Here is a 14,724-nt window from a genome sequence, read left to right as displayed (position 1 = left end):
TTTTAAGCTTGGAGGTGATGGGAGGGGGACAGTGCCTGAGGAGAGGGAACCTATAATGTGCCTCTGCCCCAAACTCAGAACAACATGACCATTCCATTTGGTAAACTGGCTATCCTTACGGCCCTTCTGAATGAGATTTGTTGAAAGTTTTTGTTGTGGATCAACAAAAGGAATTGGGTGGATGATGTCCAAATCTAGTTATACTGTACTACATTCAACAATAGGCCTTAGGGTTAAAACCCAACAAGCCACCCAGCCCTTTGATGATTGGTGGGCAGGAGCAAATAACTTGGAATAAAAGTCAAATAATAACATTTTGTATAATTTTTCTTCCCCCCCCCCCCCACCCCCCACTCATCCTGAGATGGAGATCCTCTGGAGATGGATTTGAGTGATGGGAAATCTTGAAACTGTAGGCTGTGTCCTACTGGCTGAGAAACAAACACTATATTATGGTACTACGAGACTTTCTGCAACTATTGTGATTTGTTTCATGTTCATCTGTCTGTTTTATCCTCTTTTTGGACGATTTTAAATCTAGGTTTCAGGAGCGGAAATGAAAATTAATGTATCTTGTTAATGTATCTTCTAAAATAAAGGGAGTTTCTTACTATTCTGATTAAACAGGAAGGAATGGACGAAAGGGCTGTTATTTGTCTACTTGGCAACAAGATAGATGTTCTAGACTGTGAAACACGACAGGTGTCAAAAGCAGAAGGTGAAAGGTTAGCAGAGGTAAGTAGAACTTTAATTTCAGGTCTGTGACTATATTTTGGACAGTATATTCTGCATTCATTGCATGGAGCAATAAAAAGATGCGGGACAGTCTTTGAGGCCCATGCGAAGAAAAATATAATTGACTAGATTGGCTCTGGTTGACTGGTGAATCATTCACATTAATCCATTTTGTATGTGTTGCTTAGTTTGATTACTTTAGGGTTGTAAAATGACAACTAGCTGTGGAATTTTGCAACCTTCTCTGGGATTGTCAACGTCCCCACTGGGTTAGATTCAATCAAACTTTGAGGCCATATCCATATGGATAGATATAAAAAATAAAGAATCAATCACACTAATGGGTGTAGTCTACAGGCCACCTGATAGTGGAAGGGAGGTGGAGGAAGAAATATGCAGACAAATTAGGGAAATTAGTAAAAAACATGCTACCCTGATATTAATTAGACAGAAGAGGTAGGTAAAGGGGATAAGGGACTGGAGTTCCTACAATGTGTACAGGACTCATTCCCAACCCAATACAGGTAGACTATCCCTTATCTGAAAACCTTGGGACCAGCTGTGTTTCGGAATTCGGAATTTTTCGGATTTCGGAAGGGTATTACGGGGCAGCACCCCGTAAGCAAACACATTAATATTTCTGCAGCGAACCTTATGAATATTCACACTGAGTGGGATAAATAAAGACTATAAATAGTATTACAGTTTATTTGTACAGTAATAATTTGGTAAATTAGTGGGAGAAATGTAGACCATAAATACTCTAGTACAGTTTATTTGTAAGGAAAACATTCAGTAAAACTTCAAACATGTACAGGTACAAACTAAGCTAAATACCTGTACATATACATGCAGTAAAGGTACATTACATCTGGCTTGAGGATCTTGGAGAAGAGGGTACATCAGTGTTGTCATCGTCATCATCAGGTTGGAGTCAGACATCTGAAGATGGGCCAGGAACAGGATTCTCAAGTGATGAAGCAGCACTACGACAGGCGGCCTTTTTAAAGATTTCTTCCAGTGTCATCTGTCTCATTAACATTGGTTTCTGCCTAAGCAGTCTCTCTTTAATTGAGTAAACTTGCATAATCTCTTGCTCACTGATAAATGCACATTGTTCAAGGCCAGCAATTAACTGATCACACATATCGTCTATGGGGATTTTTTCACCTGTGTTCACAATGTCATCATCATCATCACTACTATCCTCATGCTTGTCTTTATTTAACACCATTTCAGCAATTTCCCCATCACTCAACGAATGCACAACAGGTGCATCATTGTCAATGTTCAGCACTTCTTCGATGTCAGCTTCCTCTAACTTATTTACACTTTCGGATGATAAACCTTTGGCGTAAGTAAGGAGGTTTGATATCATCATCTTCTCCTGACTGACAGGAAATCCTTCAAAATCTTCATCTGCAGGTCCATCTTCATCAAACATCATTGTAGGCCAAAGTCTGTGCCAAGCATTTATTAATGTTGGTTTATCAACATCGTTCCAAGCATTAGCAACTGCGTAAATGGCATCCTTAACATTGAACTCTTTCAGGAAGCTTTGGATTCCTATGCCTCTGTTGATTGCATCAAGCATACAGTTCAAAAAAATGTCTTTATACTTGCTCTTCATGGAGCGTAAAATTCCTTGGTCACAAGGCTGTATTAAAGATGTCACATTAGAGGGAAAGTTAATGCCGAAAACATTACTTTTCACAAGAAGTTCAGGAGGGGGATGTGTGGAGCAGTTGTCCAGGAACAATAACATTTTGCAGTTTTCTTCCAGCCCAACTTGCCTGCAATGAGCTCGTGTCGCTGGTATGAAGTGGTTATTGAACCAGTCAGAAAATATTCCTCTGGTTACCTATGCTTTCTTGCTCGCATAATAATGCACAGGTAAATTGCATACACCTTTCAAACATCTCGGATGTTGGCTTTTTCCAATCACTACCAACTTTAACTTGTGTGTGCCTGCAGCATTGGCACACCCAAGAACAGTCAACCTGTCCTTAGCGTCCTTAAAACCTGCTGGTGCACTCTCATCAGCCGTTGTTAATGTTTTTCTAGGAACGTAGCGCCAGTACAGAGCTGTTTCATCGGCATTGTAAATTTGTTCAGGACCAAGGTTTTCATCAGATAGTATTTTGGCAAATTCGTCAATGTAATTTTCAGCTGCTTCATGATCAGCAGAAGCTTTTTCACCACAGATTTTCAGATATTTTATACCATGACGCTTCTTAAATTTATGCAGCCAACCTTCTGAATATTCACACTCAACTTCAATGTTCAGTTCTTCATGGTATATTCTAGCTTGTTTCATGACCATCAAACCAGTCAGTGGCACACGTTCACCTCTTCGTTGTCAAATCCACTCAATCAGCACACGGTCAAGATCTTCATTTTTTGCCCTATGCAATGTTTTCCTACTTTTCATTAGTTTATGGTCATCACTGTCAGTGTAAAACTTCAACAACTTGTCTTTCTGTTTCTTTAAGTCATATACGGTGGTAGTTCCCACACCATATTCTTCAGTAAGACGCCGCACAGACACACCACGATCAAGCTTCTGCAATAACTCCACTTTCTGCGATATCGATAATGAGAGATGCTTCTTTTTCTGCTTCTCACTGTTACCCATAGGGGGATCTGCAGCTCTTTTTAGCATTTTCACAAATCACAAAAAAACAACAAATATCAAAGAGAGCAGCAGGCGCACGTGTGACAGCGCTGAGACACAACTGACGCCTCACACCTGCGTGGGTCAAGCACGGCTGCGTCGCGTCATGTTTTGCGCCACTCGGGTCATGTCGTGTGCCACTCGGGTCATGTCGTGTGCACGACTTACGCTCCACGAAAAAACTTTCGGTTTTCGGAAGTGCGGATAAGGGATAGTCTACCTGTATGTAAAAAGCCCAACAAGGGAGGATTCACTATTGGATCTAGTAATGGGGAATGAACCAGAGCAGATAAGAGAAGTAAAAGTAGGGGAACATCTAGGCAATAGTGACTATAATATAATACGCTTTAAGATGATAATTGAGAAGGACCTAAGTATGACAAAAACCAGAGTAAAAGATTGGAGAAAAGCTGATTTTGAGGGGCTGAGAATAGAACTTGGGAAAATAAAATGGGCAACAATGTTGGCAAACAACAATGTAGAACAGCAATGGGAAACATTTAAAACGGTGTTCAACAGAGTGCAGGAATAATATATTCCGCAAAAAGGAAAGAACAAACTTAAACACTATTGAGACATCATGGATGAATAAAGCCATAAGGGAACTGAGGGTAAGGAAAGAGGCATGCATTAAATACATGGACAGCAGGGAAGTGTATGATAAGGGAGAATACAAAGAGATTAGGAGAGAAGTCAAAACAATTAGGAAGGCAAAGAGGAACTATGAAATTAAATTATCAACTAACATAAAACAAAATAGTAAAATATTTTACAGGAAGGTTGGGATGGGAATAGGGCCATTAAGGAATAGACAGGATAATACCACAGGTAACGATAAAGAGATGGCAGAAATATTAAATAATTATTTTACTCAGTATTTACCAGGGAGATAGAACAGGTGGACATGACATTGGATGATGAGTTTAGTAATGAGATAAGTGCATTTAAAATAAAAAGAGGGGATGATTAAATAAACTAATCAAACTCAGAGGATAAAACCCCTGGTTCGGATGGATTGCATCCGCGCATTTTAAAAGAATCTAGGGAAGAGATAGCAGAGGCATGATTACACATATTTAATAATTCATTAGAAAACGGTATAGAAGACTGGCAGATAGCTAACGTTATACCTATAGTCAAGGAAGGGAATAGAACATGCCCAGGGAATTATAGACCAATCAGCTTAACATCGGTGGTAGAAAAAATAATGGAATCCCTACTAAAGGAGAAAATAGAAGAACATCTAGAAACCAAAAATATAAAAAGGAATAGTCAGCATGGATTTCAAAGTCTTGTTTGACCAACCTCATTGAATTTTTTGAAGAGGTAACAGAGAGAGTAGACAATGGTAATGCAGTAGATGTAATTTATCTAGATTTTCAAAAGACCTTTGATAAGGTATCCCATAATAGACTGATGAACAAGGTCAGAGAATGCGGAGTCAGGGGACAAGTAGCAGAATGGATATCTAGCTGGCTTCAAGACAGAAAGCGGAGAGTAGAGATAAAGGGTAGTTATTCACAGTGGCAGAAGGTGGGAAGTGGTGTCCCTCAAGGATCACTGGGACCAGTGTTGTTCACTATTTACATTAACGATTTCGACTTTGAAATCAAAAACACAATTTCTAAATTTGCGGGTGACACCAAATTGGGTGGGGGGGGGGGGGATAGTCAATACTGAGGAGGACTGCAACAAATAACAGGAGGACATTAATAAACATGCAGAATGGGCATATAATTGGCAAATGAAGTTCAACACAGATAAATGTGAGGTATTACATTATTGGTAGGAAGAATAGGGAGGTCACTTATTACTTGGAGGGTGCAAGTCGAGGTGGGGTAGAGGAACAAAAGGATCTCGGAGTACAAATACACAAATCACAAAGTTGCGACGCAGGTTAGCAAGGCCATAAAAAAGCAAACCAAGCACTCGGGTTTATTTCTAGAGGTATAGAATTGAAAAGTAGGGAAGTTATGCTAAACCTGTATCAAACCTTGGTTAGAGTACTGCGTACAGTTCTGGTCGCCATATTATAAAAAGGATATAGAGGCACTGGAGAGGGTGCAGAGAAGATTAACAAGGATGATACCAGAAATGCGAGGGTATACATATCAGGAAAGGATGAACAGACTGGGTCTCTTTTCTCTTGAAAAAAGGTGGCTGAGAGGTAACCTAATAGAGGTCTTTAAAATTATGAAAGGTTTTGATAGAGTGGATAGAGAGAATATTTCCACTTGTGGGGAAGAGCATAACTAGAGGCCATCACTATAAGATAGTCACCAAGAAATCCAATAGGGAATTCAGAAGGAAATTCTTTACCCAAAGAGTGGTGAGAATGTGGAACTCGCTACCACAGGGAGTGGTTGAAGTGAAAAGTATAGATGCATTTAAGGGGAGGCTAGACAAGCATATGAGGGAGAAGGGAATAGAGAGTTATACTGATAGAGTTAGATGAGGAAAGTCGGGAGGAGGTTCGAGTGGAGCATAAATGCCAGCATGGACTGGTTGGGCCGAATGGCCTGTTTCTGTGCCGTACATCATATGTAATCATATGTAAATATAATGAGTATAGAATAACCTTTTACTGTGACTTTACACAATTAAAAAAAAACCTTAACCAAATGAAATGTGCAAGTGTGAATGGTTCTGCTTAGGGGTTGAGTTTGATTGACATACTCCTATCGGAGGAGCCACTGTACACAACTGCCTTCATGATTTTTTTAAATATTAAATAAAACAAAATCAGTATCTAATACGTCAATCATAAATCCCTTTCGGAATTCAGGAGAAACTTCTTTTATTAGAGAGTGGTTAAAATATGGAACTTGCTACCACATGGAGTGGTTGATGTGAATAGCATCTATGCCTTTAAGGGGAAACTAGGGAAGTACATTAGGGAGGAAGGAACAGGTTACATTGAGAGAGTTAGATGAAGTAAATAGAGTTGGAGGAGGTATAAACACTGGCATAGACCGGTTGTGTCAAATGGCCTGTTCTGTGCTGTAAATTCTATGCAGTATCTGTTACAAAGATGACGACTTAGTGATGAGAGCTACAAGGAAGAAGTCCCTTTCACGTTCTCCTCATATCATGTTGAGTCAACTGCATGACTAGGAATCGCAGTAATCCTTTTGGATGTGTTCCAGAACTATCTGCTGATTCCAGGTAGAGATAGCAAAGAGGGGTACAGGAAACTTTCGATTTACCGGCACCTAAATAACCGGAACTCTCGGTTAACCGGCAAAATTCAGGAGTAGGTTCAGGTAAGTTTTACTTCATATTGTACTTGCCTTCCTCGATCTGTTGCTGTGCAAGGGTGTGGCTGCAGCTGTTGCTAAGCTACAGAGACGCTTGGAACTTGTGGCCATTGTTCTGAACCTGTTGCTAAGCAACAGGGTTTGTTGCTTTATATGGAGCTCTCATCTCTCCGTATCTTTTACTATAGCTTTCGGTTATCCGGAATTTTTGATGAACCGGCACCACGTCGGTGCCAGATAAAAAAAAGTTTCCTGTATTTACCTTCTCTTGGTAGGAACCTATATTTGAATTTTGGTGTGACTGTCACCTAGTGTTTTTTATTTTTTCTGAGTTGTGGGTGACGTTGGTAAGGCTGCATTTATACAAGTCCCTTCTCCTTAAACCCCCTTGAATGGTGTATTTAATGTGATGTCACTTGACTTGGTGAAACTCGTGGAAATTACTGGATATAAAATATATCCTTGGGCCACTTGAAAGTATAAACAGTCTATTGGAAGCAATTGTATTCTGATATATCCAATCCTTCCGCATGAATTACATAGAATCTACAGCACAGAAACAAGCCATATGGCCCAGGCATATTAATGTATTTGTGAGGAAGCTATTTCTGTCCCTGTCTTGTAAGCTGAGATCAGAGTTCAATCTGTAACACATGTAGCACCTATAAAACAATGATTAATAAAACTATATTTTTTTAAATTAGGAGTACAATGCAGTATTCTATGAGTGCAGTGCCAGATCAGGGTACAACATAATGGAACCACTGATGCAAGTGGCAAGGTAAATTGTCAGTTATTTCCTTGGCTTTATTTGTGCATTTCAAATATGTTTGCTTGAAACAATAAAACTGTCTAAAATCTGTCTGCTCTTCCACTGTGTCCATCAGCTTTGCCAATGGTAGATATGAAAGGAAGAATAAAGATTATCCAGCATTTCATAGTCTCTAATTTTTAGGGCAACACTTCAAATGTTAAGTTTACCAATGGGATCTATTGTATCCACGGCCTCGGTTTAAAGTCTCATCAGAAAGTTGGCACCTCCGACAGTGCGGCACTCCCTCAGTACTGCACTACAGTGTCAGCCTAGATCATGTTCTCAGGTCTCTGGAGTGGGGCTTGAACCCACGACCTCCTGACTCCGAGGTAAGAGTGCTACCTCTGAGCCAAGGCTGACATTTGAAAAGTGTTTAGCCTTTAGGATAACCAATAGCTAGGAGGAGATTACAAGGTGGTAATACATGGAAGGATTGAGGGTTCAGGTTGGTGTAACCCATGAAAGTGAAGCTCATGCACCTATATCATTCTAAACAAAGTGAGTCTCTCAATGTTTTTATATATTTGCATATGACACTTGAGGTAAAATTACTCTGAGTGCTGCTTTTAATGATAAACAGGCGTATGTAGAATTCTTGTGTATTTTATGGAATTTTCAAAAGTATACATTTATGTATGTTTTATAAAGCTGTTGTACACTTTGATTGCACAGTGACTGAGAGGAAAGCAGTGCTCAATGGTGTCTCAGCATGAATGTGCTTGTGCTGGGAGCAATACAGTGCAAGAGATTGATAATGCAGGTGTTGAGGCAACCTGCTTGTTCTTGGGTTTCTGGGGAATTACTTAGGCCTGGGGATCAGGAATAGAGAAGGCGGCCCTGTGCCCATAAGTGGTTGTGCGGGCTGTGCTCAGAAGGGCGTGAGGAGGATGGGAGCAGTTTGTGCTGAGTAAGCCTCCGAGAATAGGCCCAGACTAGCTGGTATTTCTCCAGTTCCATGCAGAGGCTGAACATTTGATTTAATGAAGTTGATAACTTAGTTAAGAAAATCTGGATTAGCGGACTGAGCAATAAATGACTGAATATGAAAACGCAGACAGACAAAAATGTACTTACAAGTGCATCATGTGATTCAAATTGCAGTGATACTAGTCCGTGAGATTCAAACAACTTGCATTTATATAGCACCTTTCACATAGTAAAACATCCCAAGGCACTTCACAGGAGAGTAATCAGACAAATAATTGACACCAAGCCAAAGAAGGAGACAAAGCTTGGCAAAATATATCGGTATTAAGGAACATATTAAAGGAGGGTGGAGAGGTTTAGACTGCAGGAATATTGGACCATGCGATTCAAACTGCAGTGATACTAGAACTTTCTGATCTAAGCTGCATTGATATTGAGCATTAAGATTCAAACTGCAGTGATCATTTTATTCTGTGATTCAAATTGCAGTGAAGCAAACTGTTAATTTAAATAGTGCAAGAAATAATGGGCTTGCATGACAATTGCTTAAGGATCGTTTTCTAAATCCCAACCAACCAGTTGGCGTGACATGCAAAATTGTGTTTTACCAAAACGAGATGTGTAGGTGCACAGTAATTCGAAGACTGTTTAAAAAGTACTGTTTTGATTAAAGACTGAAAAATGCAAAGGAATGGTGATTGTTAGTTTTTGTTTTCATTTAAAAAAAACTATTTGCAGATTGCTGAGCCAGCAGGAAGACAAACAGAGAGAAGATGCTTTGCATTTAGATGATGACTGCAACAAGAAAAAAGGCTGCTGCAAATGAAAGTGAACAAAGGACCACTTACCAGGCCGCCAGAGAAACAAGGTGCTTGAATAAATTGGAGGTCTCACTAGACATTTCTAAGCTATAGGAACTTGCCCTTAATGTTTACCATGTTTGCCTTTAGAACCACTCTTGCCTTTGAACCTAAAGAGATGCTTTAGTTTTTGGTATGTATCGTGACAACGTGTGCCTTGTCTCCAGTGTCGCACCAATTTCTGCTTTGTGCAACACACTGTGGTAAAGACCCTAACAGCAGATAGATTCCTGCAGTCTTAAGCACGTAGTGTAACTTCCAAATAGACATGACCACATATTGCTAAGCATTGGCAGAATTGGCAAACTGTAACAAAATGCATTGCCTATTCCTGCAGTTGATGTTTGAACTAGTATTCGCCTATTGATGAGCCATTTTCTGTTGCATAGGGCGGATGCATTTTCAAAGTACAGGCTATTTGATGATGCTGAGCAATTCTGTGGCAAGGGATGGGTTTGCTGAAACATTAACCTGCTCCATATATACATCTACTGACTACATTAATATTTGAAGATAGTCTTGACTTGTATATGGCATCCATCGTTATTTCACATTACAATAATGTAGTAGCAGCATACCTTAATGAGGTCTTTAATATGTTAATAAGGTCCAGTGTGCAGCCAAGTAGAATATATCTTTGAAGAACAATTTCTAGTTACTGAAACTGAATGCAGTAAACAAAATGTGAAATAAATTCTATCAAAAGGCCTGTATACATTGAGCCCTGTTGAAACCTTTGCAGAACCCAGAAAAGTGCACAAAACATAGATTTACAGCAAACTGTGCCATATGCGCCCCAACCTTACTTGTTAATGTAATGGGGGCGCTGTTTCAACATTGTTGAAATTGAATTTATAGACCAGGTTTGTACTTCATCAAAGAAACCTAGACCCTTTTTATTATTACTTAAATATGCCGTGCCAAAGATAATTTAAATGGGATAAAAATGAACTTCAACAGATTGAGAAGCAGATTAATGTCTAATTTTTAAAATCCTCTTACATTTTCCTTCAGGTATCTCACAAATAGTATAACAGAATGTTGTAGTTTAATTAAATGTGAACAAATAGCATTTGCATAAAAGCAACCAAGTTTTAAATATTGGCCCCATTTTAAAAGTATTTTATTACAGACAGACTGAATATTATTATTTTTATAAATTGTTGTCAATTATTGTTTCTGGGCTACCTACCAATTGATAGTTCTGCATTATTTTCCACTTGCTAGCAAGCCGCACACAAAAGCCCATGTATTTTACCTTCATGCAAACATTATCATTTAATGTTCTTTGTTCATTTTACCTCGGGTAAGATAATCAGCAGGTGTTGACTCAGCAACTCTACAGAAAACAAAATGCTTTACATGTAAAACAAGAGCAAAATACTGCTGATGCTGGAAATCAGGAATAAAAACAGAAAATGCTAGAAACACTCAGCAGGTCAGGTAGCATCTGTGGAGAGAGAAAGAGTTAACGTTTCAGGTTTAATAATCTTTCATCAGAAGTTAACTGTGAAACGTTAACTCTGCTTCTCTCTCCACAGAGCATTTCCAGCTTTTTTTGTTTTTATTTTTAACGTTTTACATGTGTCATCTTGGTAGTTGTCAGAAAGTGATGTGTAAAATACTTTTCCCCCTTAGAGTTGTAATGTGTCTTTGTGTTTTAATAGGAATAAACTGTCATCCTGTGTTGGTTAAAGTATCTATTTATGCTAACATGTATTTGGTTGACAAACATTCATCTTGTACAATTTCAGATTCTTTGGTTTTAGCTGTTAAGTGTGCTAGTGGTGATCTTTGCCAGAAAGAACTTGCATTTATATACAAAAGCAAAATACTGCGAATGCTGGAAATCTGAAATAAAAACAAAAATTGCTGGAAATACTCAGCAGGTCAGGCAGCATCTGTGGAGAGAGAAACAGAGTTAATGTTTCAGGTCGATGCCAGTTCTGACGAAGGGTCATCGACCTGAAACGTTAACTCTGTTTCTCTCTCCACAGATACTGCCTGACCTGCTGAGTATTGCCAGCATTTTCTGTTTTGTATTTATATCGCTCCTTATCACATCCTGGGGTCCTCCTAATGAACTTTACAGCCAGTGCATTCTTTTTTGAAGTGCAGTGACTGTTGATATGTAGGCAAAAGTATATAATGTGGGTCAACATTTTGACTTTATTATTATTGAGAAGCTTTTTTCACTCAGATTGTGTGAATATTTGCATATGGCTTATACTGTGCTATATTAACACACTTCGAGCAGAGAAGGCTGAGGGGGGACCTGATTGAGGTGTACAAAATTATGAGGGGCATAGATAGGGTAGATAGAAAGGAACTTTTCCCCTTAGTAGAGGGGGTCAATAACCAGGGGGCATAGTTTCAAGGTAAGGGGCAGGAGGTTTAGAGGGGATTTGAGGAAAAACTTTTTCACCCAGAGGGTGGTTGGAATCTGGAACTCACTGCTTGAAAGGGTGGTAGAGGCAGGAACCCTCCCAACATTCAAAAAGCATTTAGATGAGCACTTGAAACGCCATAGCATACAAGGCTACGGACCAAGTGCTGGAAAATGGGATTAGAATAGACAGGGTTTGATGGCCAGCGTGGACACGATGGGCCTCTTTCTGTGCTGTATAACTCTATGACTCTCCTTGTTGTAGAAGCATCCTGACGGGAGCTTCTGGAAATGTTCCAATTTTTAACAGTTTCAATGTCATTTTGCATTCTTTCCTGGTACTACTGAAATTGCACAATAATAAATAGTGCATTCTACTCAACCCTAGTGATCTATTTTGCTGACTGAAAAACCTGAATTTGTAAGTATTTTCTTCCAGTTTTCTCCCCTCCTGTCCTGAAGGCATTGACTCTTGTTGGGACACAGTTCCATGGTTTAAAAAAAAATCATTCTCGGCATTGCTGGCAAGGCTGGCATTTATTGACCATCTCTAGTTTCCCTGAGAAGGTGGTGGTGGGGCTGCCTTCTCGAACTGCTGCAATACTGTGGTGAAGGTGTTCCCATAATGTTGCTTGTTATTCAATAGAACAGTTTGATACAACCGAGTGGCTTGCTGGGCACTTCAGAATTCCAGGACAGTTAAGAATCCCACCTTGGTGTGGGACTGGAGCCACATATAGACTAGACTGGGTAAGGACAGCAGGTTTATTTAGCTGAAGGACATTTGGGCCCCGAAAGAACCAGTTGGGTTTTTAAACGACAACCCCGACAGCTTCATGGTCACTTTTACTGATTCAAACTTTTTACTTCCAGATTTTTTCCGAACTGAATTCACTGCACAATGTATTGTTTGTGCCTCAGCAACTCCAACTAATTGCTGTGATACAACTGAAGGAACCCTATTCCTGTTTGTTTGCGACTGTAGGTCATAATTATCAGTATAGCTCAGCTGGTAACACTGAAGTGAGTCTGAAGACTGTGGGGGAGAAATTGGGTATGTTGCGTCACCTATTAGCGCCTAAAGAGGGCAGTCAGTGGCTGTAGCGCCACTGGCCGCGCCTCCAGCGATATTCAGCGGGGGCGCTAATGGTGGCGTTAGCCTGTTGCGCTGCGACCGATGACGTCATCGGTGTGCGCAGCGCCCCGATCGCGATATTTGGTAGCGAACGCCGCTGTAGTGCCGTTCGCTACCCGCACCCGGTTCACGGGGCCTTGCTGTGCTGGCAGTGGCGCAAGTTAAAGTGGAGGTGCAGGGCGGCTGCCTTTTTCGGCAGCCGAATGCCAGCACCTCCGTCCCCGGCCTCCTGACCCCCCCCCCCGCGGCATTGCCAGCTGCTTCCCGAGAGCCCGACACTTCTCCTCGGTGCCAGGCTCTTTTGCCGGCACTCGCGATCGGGGATTGCGCTGTTGCAGGCCCCTCCCCCTTAACAATGGGAGGAAGGCCTGCAGTGCTGCAGCGTGCCGTGCCGCAGCGTGTGGCGCTGCGGCACGTTGCGCTGCGATATTCAGTTTCAGCGCCCTAAGAGGGACGCGGAGCGCCTCGAGCCTCGCCCCGTCTCCCTCTAGGGGCGCTGAAACTGAATTTCTGACGTTTGTTAATGCTCCGAACGCTGCGCAAAAATCAGCGCCCAGGCGAACTTGGCGCCTCAACCCAATTTCTAGGCCTGTGAGTTTAAGCTCCACTCCAGCACTGGAGCACCTAATTTAGGCTGGCATTTCAATGCAGGAAAGAGGGGTTGTTGTACCTGTATTGTAATTTTAGATTAAACTGAAGCAGTACTGGTCTGTTCTGATGGATCCCGTGGCACTATTCGAAGAAGAGCAGGGCGCTCTGTGTCCTGGCCAACATTTATTCCTTACTCAACATTGCCAAAAATAGATTAATTGGTTCATATTAATAGAGTTAGTAGATATACCTGGCCATTCATTTGATATATATAACGTATAAAATTCTGACAGGGCTAGACAGACTGGATGCAGGGAGGATGTTTCCCCTGGCTGGGGCGGCGGGGGGACGGTTTAGAACGAGGGGTCACACTCTCAGGATACGGGGTAGGACATTTAGGACTGAGATGAGGAGAAATTTCTTCACTCAGAGGGTGGTGAACCTGTGGAATTCTCTACCACAGAAGGCTGTGGAGGCTAAGTCACTGAATATATTTAAGAAGGAGATAGATAGATTTCTAGACACAAAAGGCATCAAGGGGTATGTGGAGAGAGGGGGAATATGGAATGGAGATAGAGGGTCAGCCATAATTGTGCTGAATGGCGGAGCAGGCTTGAAGGGCCGAATGGCCTACTCCTGCTCCTATTTTTCTATGTTTCTGTGATTCGCTGTTTGGATCTTGCAATTTGCATCCTGATGTGACAAGGCCCAAATAAATGCAAGTTCTTTTATTTGTAAGATAGTAATTTGCTAGATTGGGCAGTATTAAAAATGTCTTCTATGGATTCTTGTTCGTTCTACTTCAACTTGTCTAGGGGTTTGATCACATCAAAATAGTTTTGTTTTGAAACTGTAGAAAAGTAATAAAGGGCATTAATGAAAACACTTTTTTTGTCTTGAAACTGCTGTTTTAATCCTTGAAACTTGTACCATGACTGAACAGAGACAAATACACCATTGAGACGCTCACTTCACCCAGTTTGGTTAGAACTTGTCTCTTTCTGTTTTTTCCACAGTATGTTAATGACTCACTTCCCCACCCTCGCTATCTCTTAATCTTTATAGGGTGGGGTACACACACACACACGCATCACACAATAAGGCTTACAAATTAGTGGAAGTCAGGGATATAATTAATGAGAATGTGAAATAATGAATCAGCAGGCCCACTGCTTTAGAGTGACTGAACAAGACAACTTCCATTATCACCCAAGATTATGGGATTTTCCAATCATTTCACCAGTGCTTTGAGGATTGCATTTTTCAATTTTCTTTCCATGAAAACTTTGGCTTATTGTTTTTACCGGAACTATTAATACTTTTCCCTACCTGCAGTAAGCACACT

General features: G+C 40.7%; 1 protein-coding gene across 1 annotated transcript in view; it reads left to right on the top strand.

Annotated features, from left to right (window-relative positions):
- Window positions 1–11,174, top strand: part of LOC147106625 (EF-hand calcium-binding domain-containing protein 4B-like) — a 214,591-nt gene extending 203,417 nt beyond the window's left edge. The window contains exons 15-17 of the mRNA XM_086007640.1: window positions 628–735; window positions 7,371–7,447; window positions 9,146–11,174. Of these exons, the coding sequence (XP_085863766.1) occupies window positions 628–735; window positions 7,371–7,447; window positions 9,146–9,233 (273 nt within the window). The 3' untranslated portion in view covers window positions 9,234–11,174. The remainder of the gene's footprint in view (window positions 1–627; window positions 736–7,370; window positions 7,448–9,145) is intronic.
- The last annotated feature ends 3,550 nt before the right edge of the window (window positions 11,175–14,724 follow it).

The sequence above is a fragment of the Somniosus microcephalus genome, chromosome 15 (assembly GCF_052327205.1).
Source record: "Somniosus microcephalus isolate GS21.2 chromosome 15, FLI_Smic_1.0, whole genome shotgun sequence".
NCBI classification, from domain to species: Eukaryota; Metazoa; Chordata; class Chondrichthyes; order Squaliformes; family Somniosidae; genus Somniosus; species Somniosus microcephalus.
This window is presented reverse-complemented; position numbering and strand designations above follow the sequence as displayed.